The following is a 15,590-nucleotide window of genomic DNA, read 5'->3' as shown; positions in this document are numbered from 1 at the left end:
ATACAATGTCATCAAGGAAGTTTTGCCACTGCAAAAGAACCACTTCTCTAAACCAACTTTTTGTGGGGTGGGGTGCCCCCCCCCCCAAAAAAATCCACAGGATAAGAACTTGTGATTGTTCTCTTCCAGAATCCTGCATCTTCGTTTAGGCTAAATGACAGATAACTGGTTCTGTATAGGAAAGCATTGATAAACTGCTGGGAATGGTAAATTATGCAGAGAAAGTGTATTGTGGCCCATTTTTAACACATTTCCTTGAAAATTATCCTTGTGACGTGACAATTAATTTTCATGAGCCAAGGCCTTATTCCTTATGATTCCATCTTCCTTGGGTCAGACCTGGAAACACTCCCTTCAATAATGCCTTTCTATTTCATGTAATTCATTTCAGCCCATACTCTCCAGCCTTATTAATCTATTTTTTAATGCCTCTTAATCATTTTGTTCTACCTTGCTCCTTTTGCAGCAGTCTATTGATGCCTTATTGAGCTGTACAGTTCAACCCATTTTTCCTTATTTTCTTTTTTATATTATCTTGATTTTCGACTCATTTCTCAGTCTTAGCCTTCGCTAAATTTCTAGCTATCCAAAAACAAAACACCCTACACTTTGCCACCTTGAAGCAGAATGGCTTACCATTAAATTGCTGCCAGTGCTGAAAAACTGCCGCTTGAAACAAGAAATCTCAAAATTGTCATTTAAATTCTCCCTTCCCCTCCCCTCTCTTTCCCATTCTTACCATATCATGCGACTTTCAAATTGTTTCTGGAGTTGTGCTATTGGCCAAAAATGTATCATTATTAGAGGCAGAAAATCAGGCCCTCTGCTTTAGACTATTGTCCCAGTTTAACAAGTACAGGGCTCTAGGATTTCACATTTCTTTTTGCCAGCCTAAACCCCAAGCTAGCAATGAGCTCTTCACAGGTAGAAGATATCAAATCTTGCTGTGCTCACAGAGCCTCTTGAAGGATCAAAGCTACCAATAAAAGAATGTCCCCAGTGAGCATAAAAACAAACATGAAATGACAGAAAAAGCCACAAAACGTTACTGGATAAAAGGATTTTTCATCATTGCACCAATGAAGAAAGTTTAGTGTCAGGCAAGAATACAATAAGGGAATTGGGTTTGGACTGATCCAGCTCTCAGCCAAAGGCAGGATTTTCTACACGTTTTCCTGCTCTTTTGAAAGAAACGGATTTATTACTGCACTAAATGTTTTTGCTCGCAAATGAAAGCAGTGACTTAAAATAATTGGTACCATTTTGGCTTTTTAAGATAAATTTCCTCTTGTAAATAAAGTAACAAATTTGTCGTCATTTGTGTGTGTCAGTTCTCCAACTCACCCTTAGCCTGGCATTGTTGTCTAACAGTTCTTCACATAATCTCATATCCACGGAAAGCAAAAATTGGAGAAATTAAGGCAGTCGCTCTGCATGTGTGAACTGCTCTTTATCTGCTGAAAGTTTCAAAACCCATCAGGAAACTATTTAGCAAGTGGGAAAGTGTTGTGGGCTACTTAAGTGGGTTTTCTTTTTTTTAAAAAAAATAGTGTTCTTATAGTACATTAAGACATTTTACAGATGTTTTTGATATTATTATCATACTTCTTCAGTCTTTGGAGAGATGGTGATCCAGATAACAGAATCATAAAATAAATTCGTAAGTCCTATGTGAATCTGCCACTATTTTGGAACAGGATTTCTTTCTTTCTAAAAACTTTAAATGTTATCTATCCCATTAATTATTGTAAGTCACATTAGTGCCAACAGCTGCCAGTTATAACAAGTATGATTATTTGTTGTACCTACAAGATGCCAACCACTATTCGATCTCCAGTTTTCACCCACACCCAACCAGTTGGCATTTCATGGCAAATCATAGAATCTTAGAGTTGGAATGTACACAAGGGTCATCTAGTCCAACCTCCTGCAATGCAGGAATCTCAGCAAAAGCATCTTTGATAGATGGAATGTTCAGTCCTTATTTGGATGGGTTTGGGCTCCCCTACCCTCAAGTTGGCTTTTTTCATAAATATATTTGTACTTCTCCAATTTCAAGGCTCCCCAAGCCTGCTAACACCTCCCTCTTGTGTATGGGTGTTGTTTTGGCTACATATGCAATGGTTCCCACAGCCTGAATATTGGGAATATAGGGTGACATTATAGGTTAAATCCACCTACCTTATTGCAGTGCTGACTACTGTTTTTGGTGCCTGCTATGTAGCATTTGCAAGGGTTGCAAACATCCACAGATGAGAGATCTGCATCTACATGCCGATAAAAGAAATCTTTGCACAGCTCACAATTTCTTCCTGCATGAAGGAAAGGTTATGCATTATGGCTTCCAATTCATTAAAATTAGCGGTATAATTCAAAATTAAAGACTATTCCTTTGAGGGAATTCTATAATTTTCAGGACGTCCATTTTAATGCACCTTTCATCTCTACCTGCCAATTTAGTGATCCAGAGCATATGAAACAATGAACCTGTTACAAACTGTGTTTTACTCCATTAAACTTCCATCTGTTACATAACACAACACTCCTATAAAGCTATTCTGTATGAATATATATTCTATACTTAAAAAAGAGAAATTACTCTTAAACATCCAACTTTCCCTACCATCCTTAAGGAGGAAAGCCAAGAGTACTAAAGGAAGTGTCCCAAAACCACCACAAACATAGCAGGCAGAATTAGAAATTCAGAAAGTATGTTCTATTTTAATACATTTTAGAGCAGGCATCCCCAAACTTCAGCCCTCCAGATGTTTTGGACTACAATTCCCATCTTCCCCGACCACTGGTCCTGTTAGCTAGGGATCATGGGAGTTGTAGGCCAAAACATCTGGAGGGCCGCAGTTTGGGGATGCCTGTTTTAGGGTGAAGCAAATTACCAAACTAAATGACTTAGCAGACATGAGTTGTAGAGAGGCAGAGTTCCACTAAACTTCTTTATTCAAAATATTTGGGCTTTGCTTCTACTTGAGACAAACCACAAGACATTTCGCCAGTCAACCATATCCATTGGCTAATGCATCCACTAGGGAACTTGTTTCCAGTGCTTGATGGCCCTGAAAGACTGTAGATTCTGTTGGTACACCAGGTACTATGTTGTACAGCCAATTCCCTGGCTAAAACAACAGTCTCAAGGTGAGGGCAAAATAGTTTCTGAGGCACATTGGCTCTTATGTAAGCACAAGATCTTGAAACATTTGATAATGCCTAGCCGGAGTTATATGAAGTTTTATGATGGCTGACTAATGGTTGTTTTAAATTGTTTATAAATTGTTATATTATTTTATGTTGTTAGCTGCGCAGAGCTCCCTTTTAGGAGGAAGTGTAGGACAATAAAAGGGCAATAAATAAAGATATTGCACCACTCCATCAGCTGCTCCTGTTCCTGTTTATTCATGACCTGATGGGCAAGAGCTCTCCAGGTTTTCAGGCAGGAGTTTTTTCTAGGCCTACCTACTGCGGATTGAACCCAGGACTTTTGATAAGCATCACATGTCTCCTACCTGTGAGCTACCCCTCTTCCCTGCTGCATTATAGTACATGTAAAGTGTGCTAATGTGGTGGGAAGGTCACAGGCATTAGGGGAATCATGCACCCAGCCTGATACACACATTGGCCTGTATTAAACATACCACTATGGATAAGGTCTCATCAGCACAGGGATGTTCCTTCAGCAACATAAACTTTCCTCTACTCTCATGCTCCCTAAATCTGTTCTGGAGGTTCCCACAAACCTCCAGTGCAGATTTGGGAATGGCACACCCCCATTCTGCTAGCAGGAATCCTCGCAAGGACTTCTGCTAGTGCAACTGGTTAGCTGAATACCCCCCACTGTGTTTTTTATGTGGGGTGTGATCATATCCCCTTTTCTAACCATGTGAACTAAACTGCCTTGGAACTTTATTTTATATAAAGTTTACTTGATTCTATAATACATGCAGATAGTGCAAACCAATCTCATTTTCCTGGTCTGATATGTACCATGGAAATTTCCTTACAATTCAACCTCAGGTGTAATGATGCTTTGGAATGACTGCAAGAGCCAACCACCATGGACATATTCTGTTCTGTTAATTACCTGTAGTGTTATGTTGACAGTTATCACAGACTCCGCCACCTCCTCTATAGTGTTCATTAGGAAAAGAATCCATTGTCCTGTTGTAGTGACAGCTTATTGCATGGCCGTAACATTGACAAGGCTTGCAATTATAAGCATGAACTTGATCTCCAGGATGAAAAGGCTTGTCATTGTACAGTGGCCAACAGTGATCACACTGGAACAAATGGAGAATAATAAAGAGATTATGGTTCAAAATGTCTACATAGGTACAAGTATATATACCGTCATTGTGTGTTCTGTGTTGTGTGCTGCAATTTTTTTAAAGATACAACAGAGAAGACATGCACAATACGCCACTCAAGACACTCCTACAAAACTTACAGTGCAACCCTAAGCATGTATACTCACAGGGCCGCCTTACCCATAGGCGCTAGGGGTGCAGGGCACCCAGATGCCAGGCTCTCAGGGGCACCAGGCCAAGAGTCCAGGGCCCGAGAGTTTGCATCCGGGGAAGAGCCCACCCTTCGGTCAGAGTGCCGTGGTGGGCTCTTCTGCTGCGGGAGGCTCTGCGCCGAGAGTTCAGGGGGGACTAAGCCAGCGAGACACTGAGGCGGCCGGCCAGCTCTGCCCTCCTGTGCGCCTAGGACTGGGCAACCTGGGGGGGGAGGGGTGCAAGGCGGATCTTTGCACCCTGGCACTGCATATGCTTAAGACAGCCCTGTATACTCGGAAGTAAAACCCACTGAGTTTGATGGTACTCGCTCCCTAGAAAATGATCTATCAACTTTAGCATTTGGCTCTGATCCAGAGGACAATGTATGAAGCTTTGCATGGAAATTCCTGACTCTTGAGTGTTTCTCATACCAACTGATGGTCAGGTCAACATCACTGGTCAGGGATTGGATTTTTGGAATTATTCCATACACTCGCTTTGTTCAACAATGTCATAGGTGGAAGCACTAACCAATCTGAACCTAAATAAAAAAATTCCTTCAGTAGCACCTTAAAGACCAACTAAGTTTATATTTTGGTATGAGCTTTCGTGTGCATGCACACTTCTTCAGATACACAGTATCTGAAGAAGTGTGCATGCACACGAAAGCTCATACCAAAATATAAACTTAGTTGGTCTTTAAGGTGCTACTGAAGGAATTTTTTTATTTTGCTTCGACTCAGACCAACACGGCTACCTACCTGTAACTACAATCTGAACCTGTGGATCATATATGATGCAGGAACCTCCAAGTCGGATGTAGGTTGTTTTTCTGATATGGCACTTTTTGTGCTTTCAGATGACATACAAAAGAATGTCCATAAAAAGAAACTTATTCCCACATTCAGACCATGCTTGCTGCATCATGCCTTTTTTTCAGAATCGCATGCCTTTTGCCTTCATTTAGAGTTGACATTCTCCACCCTCCACATACAGTATTTTTCAGTGTATAAGACGCCCCCATGTATAAGAGGACCCCTATTTTTTTAACGCAAAATTAAGAAAATGCACTATGCACTATCCATGTATAAGATGGCCTCTTATTTTAAACTTCAAAAATTTAGGAAAAAATATAGTCTTGTACATGGAAAAATATGGTACATCATTCACAGGAGCCTGCAAGCTTGCAAGTGAACTTGCAGTCAATGAATAACTAAAAATTACATGAATGTTGGGTGGAATTCAATTTTGTGAAACATCGGGAAGAGAGAGGGGAAAGCCCATTTGCACAAACGGAAGCCCTTGCTTCCCATCCCCAGTGCCTCCATGTGGAGCCTATACACACAGCTGTTGCGATTTGTGAAACTCCATAGGGATGCTTGAGGAATTCAATCTTTGCAAATTCTGGTGCAAACTGACCGGATCCACACCTCCAGAACTAATGTGTAGATCATATTGCTGCCTGAAACTCAAGAGTGCATGGGAGTTGCCCAAGGAAAGTCCAGGTGCATTATGCATGTTTGGCTTGATCTTTGATTGCATTGCATGAGATTTGAGGCCACAATGCTGCTAAAGTCAGCCGATAGAATCCAGAAAGGAGCTGCAACTGATTACAAAAACCAACATTTCCCTTTGGTATTCACTCTTGAAAACAGAGTATTTTAGAGCTAGTTATCTGATTAAACTTCCTTAAGAAATGTCTGTATTGAGCTGGGTTTCTAAGTGATGCCCACTGCAGTCTTGGATGGTCACTACAACAAGGTCTGTACACAGGCAGACATTGTATTTGTAGTCTACCTCAGGTGGAAGACATCACTCATCTGTTGGCCTCCCCTTATAGAGAGACCCATGAGATCACTTTCTGAAACCTTTGTTTCACACAAGCAAGCAGGTATACTAAGCAGCAAAGATCTGTTTTCTTTTGAGTGACAACAATAGCTTTATAACACACAAAGTGGCCCTCTATACACTGGCTACTACTACTAATAATAATAACCAGGGGGAATGAGTTATCTAAAATCAGTATAAATTGCTGCGGTGATTCAAATGTTTAATTTGAAATCAAGCTGAATCTGTTTGCTGGTATCTCTGGTAACCTCCCTTACATCATAGATATTGCCTCAGATTATGGCTGTATGATTTGTATTGTTTTGTTGGTACTTATATTTCACACTAGTTGTTTAGATTTCTTTTATAAACAAAAGCTTCAGCTGCAAAGTATATCACTATAGTATAACACTCTAGTTGGAGTTTTGATACTGGGAAACTTATAATTATGAATTGGTTATAATATTAATATTATTAACAGTAAAATAAATTTCCAATTTGAATCCACAGGACAACTGTTAATATTAAGACTGTAGAAATATTTACCTATTAGAAGTTCCTGTGGTTATATTAGAGGTCACATTCACTAACAGGTGCTATGCTAAAACCAGACAAGTAGAAAGAGTATAATGCCTTGTAATGATCCTTCCATCATTCAGAAAGGGAGGCTAAATTATTCAAATAAATTGTCCTCTACAAATTATTCATTGAGCTTTGCTATTCTTAAACCATGTCTTCCTGTACTTTCCAGCTTCAGCTTCAAGGCTAGACAAACCTTGGACTAGACCAGGCACCCCCAAACTTCGGCCCTCCAGATGTTTTGGACTACAATTCCCATCATCCCTGACATCTGGTCCTGTTAGCTAGGGATCATGGGAGTTGTAGGCCAAAACATCTGGAGGGCCACAGTTTGGGGGTGCCTGGACTAGACAACCCTTGATCCTTGAACCAGAGCTTGAGATTTTTGTTGTTCATAGAATCAGGACTAATGTACATAACCAAATATAAAAATTTTTCCTTCCAGTAGCACCTTAGAGACCAACTAAGTTTGTCATTAGTATGAGCTTTCGTGTGCATGCACACAAAAGCTCATACCAATGACAAACTTAGTTGGTCTCTAAGGTGCTACTGGAAGGAATTTTTCTATTTTGTTTTGACTACGGCAGACCAACACGGCTACCTACCTGTGACTAGTACATAACCAAAGTCTCTCCCCCCCCCCCGTGGTGACTTTTATGAGGTGAGGACAGTTAGTCCAGGAACTGTCATTAGCAACTGGCTTCCTTCAGATTTTAAGCTCCATTATAAACATATTTCTATGGAAATATCTTCTTGAGGCCCTGTATTTTCAGAAAAATTGATGTTGTAACCATCAGCACAGAAATGTCTCAATAATGTGCCATGGTTGCATGAAGACCCTCAGCAGAGAGACCACCAAGCCACCTGGCTGCTTCAGTTTAGATGTCTTGTGAAAACATTTATATTTGTTTGCATAGCATTTTGAAATACCGATTGGATTAGTTCCTGTTGTTGCCATTGTTGTATTTATATTTTTAAATTGCTTCCTCCAGCATGGATGCAGTAACCATGTGAGGAAAAACACCTTAAGGACACAACTGTTCCCTCTCTTCTTCCTCAGGAACCCATTTTAAATAAGCTAGAGGGATCTCTACAGCGAGCCACTGAACCAGAGTCAGTTCAGCAACACAGAAAGCTACCAAACCCTCTTGGTGACCGTTCTTACTAACCTAAATAGGAGCCTGTTTAATTTGCTGTCACTATTCCAGCTTGCTCTTTTTGAGATAACTCTGACAACTTCAATTTTAATTGGCTATTTGAAACTAAAATCTCATATGGATTTTCATCAGCTCAGCAAAATAAATTGTATTCCTGTGGGATAACAACCAAGTTTTTTTGATAATACAATGGCTCCTTCACAATTCTGTGTATTACCAGGTTGTCTAGGCACCTGTCTTAGGATATTCGAGACAGCACCTTGCTATTTCAACAAATACTTTCCACAAATTATTTTAGAAATCTACGATCTATGGCCTGTGAAATTAAATCTGTTTGCCAAGGATGAGTTCATGGACAAACCCATCACTACCACAGGCATCTTGAGAAAGTTATTCAGAATTTTCCAGCTTGTAAAATTTCCAGCTTCATCCAGATAGCTTTCCCACCCACCCCGTTGCTGTGTGTCAAAACTAGTCAGGGGAATCAATTTGAGGATATTTCATTTTCATTCATGCAGAATATATATGCTTCTTCTGATGTTCTGGTTAAGGTTGTTGTGAATGAAGGCAAAATTAAGTGGAATTTCATTTTAAAATCCATAGTAACCTGTCCCAAGGTACGCTATAAATTTAAAGGGAAAAAAAATCAAGTTAGGGTGAAATATTCTCACAGTTTGCTGCATAAATATTCAACTGGTGTTAAGTTAGTCTTTGAAGACGTTAGATGGATTTTGCTATTACCGTTTTTTAAAGCTAGTTTTCAGCAGTTCTATATCATAGGTGAAAGTGAATTTGAAGAAAACAAGCTTATGAAAGTGTTTAACCTATCATTCTCTCTACCAAGTGTATATCTCATATCTCCCTCCCTCCCTCCCTCCCTCTCCCTCCCTCTCTCTCTCTCTTAAACCTATATCATCTGTCCAAAGATTACAGAAAAGAGATAAAGCAAGCATTGAAAGGTGCTTTCATGTTTGTCTAATAGATAGATAGATATAATTAAAATGAAGCAGATTGCCACTTTCCCCATCAAACTTGTTTTTATTTACTATAAAAGTACCTGTATTAACATATCACCTCTCACAAAATACCAGAGAAGTATTTTGAAACAAGTGCAAGTTGTTATGCAATATGTTCCATAGAGTGGAATATGCAATATGCAATATGCAATATGCAATATGCAATATGCAATATGCAATATGCAATATGCAATATGCAATATGCAATATGCAATAGAGTGGAATATGCAATATGTTCCATAGAGTGGAGGTCTGAGCATTCAGTCAAAAGAGCCCTGCTGGATCAAGCCAGAAACCCACGTAGTCCAGCATCCTGTTCTCACAACTAGTCCTAAGTAGAACCTGTGCACAATACCAATCTCCCCACTTGTGAATCACAGCAACAGGTCTTCCCTGGTTCTTTTGGCAGTTCTGCAGCATCTTATTCTTCCCACCCAGCCACCCATCCCAATACCTGAACGTCAGTGGGACTGAGCAGGTAACAGCAGAGGGAAAATGGGACTTTTACTGCATGCTGTGACTGGAAGAAATGCACTTCGGTGGCAGCACAGGAAGCACCACTACTGTGGAAGATGCAAAACCACTGAAAGGGAAGGAAAATGACCAAGGGTATATGGATCAGCCGCAGCTACTACAGCTAGCTGGCTTGGAAGACATGGCAAGGTTTTCTTATATGAATGTTTGCATCTGGGTCACATACACTTGCTGCTGCTTCCAGTTTGCTTTCAAATTTTGGCAAGTATCTCTAGCAATAGTGGTAACTTCACTGAAAGATGCAGTGTCCCTTGCTTTGTGAATATAGATGATTTAAGTGTGTCCTTATTTTTGGCTGTGTACACAATTACCATTCACTCTTGCTCTCACTGCTGGTGTTTCACACTGTGTACACTTGAGAAATAATGCTGTGTGATGTGTTTCCATTCAAACCAGCTTCCGTCTGATTCGAAAACGTAACCCACATTCATGTTGAATTTGCTGAAGTGTGTACATTAGTGCAGGCACAGATGACAGCTTGGTGTCTTGAAGATGTAGGGAAACGAAAGAGATTGTGCACATCAGATGAAAACATCCCTGCCTGGTCCCTGGTGTGTGCAGCAACATGCAAATATGACTTGAAATGCAGCAGGGGGGAAATGACCTCACTGCATAGACAGTCTTCATCTGTAAAATGTTAGAGGTTGTAATGCAAGCCACCAATGCTAGGCCATATGGCAAAACTGGTTAAAAAGAAAAAGAAAAAATCCCCAACCTCTCCACAGTGAAATGGCGGGGAGCACATATAGCCACTTGCTGAAGCAGAAATCGTGTCAGTCGAAGCAATTTCATAAAACTGATCTTATTACGCTATGTAATACAGAAAACATGTACAGTGGTACCTTGGTTGTCGAACTCAATCCATTCTGGGAGTCCATTCGAATCCTGTAACCATTGAAAAACCAAGGCGTGGCTTCCCAAAGAACAATCTGTACCTGCTGCCTTGTGGGACATCTTCAGGAGAAGAAAATGCCAAGGAGTAAATCCAGAGTGGAGTCCCTAATATGGTTGGATGACGACTGGTAAGCCTCCTTCCAGCAACTCCTGCAGCCAAGCTTGTGCCAAACGTATTGCTCCGCTTTCCTTTGGATCACATCAGTGAGGCCAAGAAGGGTCTTGTCATTTGGGCAGTCCAGGATCTCCATACACACTGCCCAGGCTTCTACCCCAGAGAGGTCGCTTCACCCCCAGAGGCACACTCCACTGTCTCTTGAGACAGACAGATGCCAGCAGGATATTTGGTTGTATGTCATTCTCCAGAAAACGTAGCCTGATCTATTATTATCTATCCCCACAGCAGTGGAAAGATGATAGAAGAACAAAGATGCAGGGACTCTAAAGGGTTTATTTAAACAATGTACCCTAAGCATTTTGATTGTATTTAATCACTGAGACAAATCTGTCAGTTTTCATACTTTGGAAGCAACCTCTCTTAGATGTTTGAATGCTGTTCAGGGGCAACAATGTAGAAATAGTGTAAGACTGCAAAATGTTAAGCTAGCTAGCACCAAACACCACCAAAATTGCAGTAAAAAAGTGACTAAAATATCTCCCAATATTTGAAGCTGAGTGAAATACATTTTGTTTTAATTCTTTGTTAGAAGAAACTGACATTACTGTATACATGAAAATATACAATTTACCATACTTGTCTATTAAAGAAGGATACTTCAGTGCAATCCTATAAAGTACATGTCTAGTCAGAAAAAGTTGCATTAATTTAAATAGGGCTTACTACCAGATAAATTGACATAGGATTGCAGCCTTGATAAGTATAATTAGAGTCACAGAGTGTGCAAGCTAATTAAAACTGGGAAACCTACTGAAACAACACAAACATTGACCCACCAAAAATTCAGATAGGGCATTTGCACCATTCATTTAGTTTGTTTTCACATGGTATCACAGGTCCTGCCAGAGTGCTTGGCGAATTCCAGATCCTATCAAATATTTATAATTAATCCCCACAAAGTACCATTTCACAATACTCATTCTAATTAAAAGGACAGTGTCAACTTGTATTTTTAAAAGACTTACTTCATTTTTGTGATAGACCATCATTTCAACTGCAGAGGTTCAACTTTTAAAATAAGTTGGTGAATCAATCTGATTTTTAGCAAATGCTTTAAATCAGTCTTTTGACCACAAATACAAAACATGCTGAAGCCAACATCTTGCGATGTCCCCCCCAACCTTTCTGCCTGTACACCTGCAAGCTTTTCACTCCTTTCCCAGAAACTTTGGTCTAATTATGCTGTTAAATGCCCTCTTACAAATCCACTGGAACAGTGTGAGCTTCATATTTGTTCAGGTTGCTAAAAGCAAGCCGCAATGTGTGATAAAGTCTTAAAACGAGAGATGGCTGTTGTTTATCAAGCTTAAAAGGGGATGTTTCCATGCTACAAAAGAGTTTTCGCTATAAAGTAAGGAGGAGGATGAAATGGAGGCTTTGTACATGAGGAGCAATGCCTTGACTTGGGCCTGGTAGAGCACAGGCAGCCAGTGCAGTATCTTACAGTTGGTGGCACATGAACCCAGTGTACTTTCCTGCTTAATATATGGGCAGCTGCATTCTGCACCAACTGCAGTTTCTTTCCTATCTGGCCCCATGTAGAACACATTGCAGTAGTTAAAACATGGGTTTATCAGAGCATGGGTTACTGATGCCAGGCTGTCCTGGTCTGGGACAGGCTGGTTTGGGAATGGCTGTAGCAAGTGAATCAGCTGGAGCTTACCTTACCCACTACTGACCACTTAGGCAACCTGGACATCTTAAAATCATGAAGAATACAGATCTACTACGTAATTGTTATATACAGGAGTGGGCAATACAGAAGGTCCTGACACATAGCATCTGGTATACTTGTCCATGTGATTCTGCCATTACCGAATCAATCATGATCTCCCTTTCCTCTCTCCTTGCTAGCATACTTTACACTGTAAGGTCCTTGGGGCAGGTGCCTGCTTACTTGTTTGTGGTTTGCTTTTCCTGCAAACAGGCAGGCAGTTTGATGGTGCTATGCTATTAATAATATAAACACAATATATTCCTTTTTTGGTTATTTTATTCTCCATATGCTTTTTCTTTTGATCGTTTACATTAGAAAATCCTATAAAACAAAACAAAAAGGGGGGAGGGGTAAGAGGAAGAAAACGCAAAGGGGGAAACAGAAAGAAAGAAATCAAACAATATTTCTGTGTTTGCCACGGGCTTCGTTGAAGTGCTCTGACTGAAAGCAGCTTCAAAGGTTCCTGTGGCAGAGAGAGTATGAACAAGGTTCTGCTGGGACACTACATCTGTGCCCTCAACCCTTTGCTTCTCTAATGTTTGGCAAAGTCAGTAAAAAATATTCCTTTTCATACCTTCCAATGTCAAGAACTGGAACATTATCAAGGTTTAACTTTGCCATCGCTTGCCAAATTGACTGCAATGTAATCCACAAAAGCCCGTGTTTATTGAGCATTATTTTAATGGCTAGCAGGATTCAGTGAAATTGAGGCAATTCCCCCCCCCCTTTGGAATATATCCAGCTCTTTATAGAAAAGAAAAAAGAAGAACATTAGCAACAGGACTTTGCTTCTGTTTCCAGTAGAAAACAACAAGTTTGTACTAAAGCCCCTTCATATTTTATTTCATTTAAACAATATAAAAAGCATTGCAATGTGTTTTTGAGTAAGATGGTTTCTGGCTATGAAACCAATCTATTACACTTGCAGGTAAAAAGTTTCTTCCAAAGTAGAAAGTGAATCCAACAAGGGAAGGGGGTGTGTTGTTGTTGTTTTGCTGGGGTGTGTGTGTGTTGCTTGCTTCTATAACTTAAAATGAAAGCCCCACATCCTATGAGTTTCTCTACATGCTACCAGGAATACATCGAGGATGGTGTGATACAATGTGATGCTGTCACTCCCAAGGCATCAAATGAGAAAATAGAAAAACAGGAATATATGAAAACACAGGGTGCTGCCTTATATTGAATCAAACCCATGGTCCATCTAGCTTTGTTTTGTCCACATTGGCTGGCAGGAGGTCAGCAGTGTTTCAAGCAGGGAACCTGACTCAGTTCTACCAGGAGATGGTGGGGATTGAGACTGGGATTTTGCTCCACCACTGAGCTATGGCACTTCACATCCCACACAATGCAACATTATGTGGCATCACTTCTATTCCAGTAGGTAGCTGCAGAGAGTCTCATGCCGCTGTGAGCACAGGGCTTTTTTGGTAAGGCAAAAACCAACATTGAATTGGAAAACCTTCAGCCAACTCATGAGCTAAAGTAAGATTACTACAAAACTGATTTCCTATAGGACTGTTTACTACAGGGAAGCTTTTAATCTTTAAGAAATTAGTGTATTTTAATACTTCTGTTGGAAGCTGCCCAGAGTGGCTGGGGAAACCCAGCCAGATGGGTGGGGTATAAATAATAAATTTATTATTATTATTATTACTATTATTATTATTATTATTATTATTATTATTATTATTATTATTACAAATTGCACAACTCGTGTCTATTTTTCTATTTAGGATATTTGGAATATGAAGGATAAAGGTAGGCAAAGTGCAGTATTCTGTAAAAGTCTACTTTATTTTAAATACATACACAAATCTAAGAACATTTTGCAACGTCCCCATACAGCTTCCACTGGCAATTTTTAGAACATTATTTGCCCAAGCTTTTTGCCGATGGAAATCTGGGTTTTACCTTGTTGCTGTTTCTCTGCTCTAGTGGTTTTATTGTCATCCTTATGTTTTAAGCTGTAGATAACTGATAATATTTTTATCCCTCTATCGCATGTTGCTCTGAGCATTCTATCAGAGATTGTGATTTTATGATTTTCTGTTTCTTGGAACACTTTGGAAATGCATTCTTCATGGTGAAAACAAACTGCGTTGTCCTTCAACACAGCTGGCAGAACAAGGAGGACTGTAGCTCAATCATAGAGCTCAATTTGCATGCAGGAGATCTCAGGTTCAATCCCTGGTAGCACCACTGAAAAGAATCAGGCAGCAGGTGGTGTGAGAGCTCTCTGCATAAGACTCTGGCCAGGCACTGTCTGTCAGGAAAGACAATACTGGACTAGAGGGGAAATGGTCTAATCTGGTATAAGGCAGCTTTCTGTATATCTGCATATACACTGCACACACACACACACACACACACACACACACACACCAAGAATACTAGCAACAGTAGTATGTGAAGGATCCTGGGAATTGTAGCTCTGTGAGGGTTAAACCACAGTTCTCAGAATCTTTTGAGCAGGGGCGGATGGTTTTAAATACAGTGGTAAAAATCTGCCTCGACTCTGACAGGGATTCCTTCCTCCAGGTAATGCTTTCGGACACCTTCCTCCCCCCAGGGCTGCAACACTGCAACAGGAAGGTACAGCAACTGGGGCTTTCAGTGGAATTTCTCCGCTCAATGTCCTTACAATCTGCCAAAGCCTCAGTCATTACTAGGTTGTGGGACATTGAGCTACAAGAACTTATAGCGGCAGCAGGCAAAACATGTTCCCCCCTTCTTTTCCACCTCCCGTGGGCTCATGAAACAAAACCTAATTATCTCGACTTTCTACTGAACCCTCAAGAAAGAAGGGCATTTTCGTTGGCCAGGTTCAACGCAAACCCATCAAACCTCCTGTGGGGAAGGTTCTTGGGCAGGGCGGAGGGTGAGAGGATCTGTCCGTGTCATGACCCCCAGGTGGAAAGCCTTCTACATATGGTTCTTCATTGTAAACTTTACGACGACCTTCGTCAACAATTCCTGGACCGGCTCTGCATCCCCAGAAGGAGACCAGAGCGGGAAATCTTACAATTCCTATTGTTGGGGAAAGGACCAGGTGCTCACCAAGACGGTGGCTCATTATCTTCATTTGCTATTTTCTCGTCGTTATATTCTGCAGTCGTCTGAATTATTAGAAGCTCCAATGTCGTGAAAGCGGATAGCGGAATACTCCCTTCTCTCTCT

The 15,590-nt window shown here is 40.5% G+C and overlaps 1 protein-coding gene across 1 annotated transcript in view; it reads right to left on the bottom strand.

Moving 5' to 3' along the window:
- The window catches only part of USH2A (usherin), a 452,818-nt gene that overhangs the window by 382,252 nt on the left and 54,976 nt on the right, over positions 1 to 15,590 (bottom strand). Inside the window, exons 11-12 of the mRNA XM_060273280.1 lie at positions 4,094 to 4,289; positions 2,182 to 2,312 (exon numbers count right to left, since the gene is read on the bottom strand). Coding sequence (XP_060129263.1) covers positions 2,182 to 2,312; positions 4,094 to 4,289 — 327 coding nt within the window. The remainder of the gene's footprint in view (positions 1 to 2,181; positions 2,313 to 4,093; positions 4,290 to 15,590) is intronic.

This window comes from Zootoca vivipara, chromosome 3 (genome assembly GCF_963506605.1).
Source record: "Zootoca vivipara chromosome 3, rZooViv1.1, whole genome shotgun sequence".
NCBI classification, from domain to species: domain Eukaryota; kingdom Metazoa; phylum Chordata; class Lepidosauria; order Squamata; family Lacertidae; genus Zootoca; species Zootoca vivipara.
The sequence above is the reverse complement of the archived record's forward strand: the minus strand, read 5'-3'. Positions and strand labels throughout refer to the sequence as shown.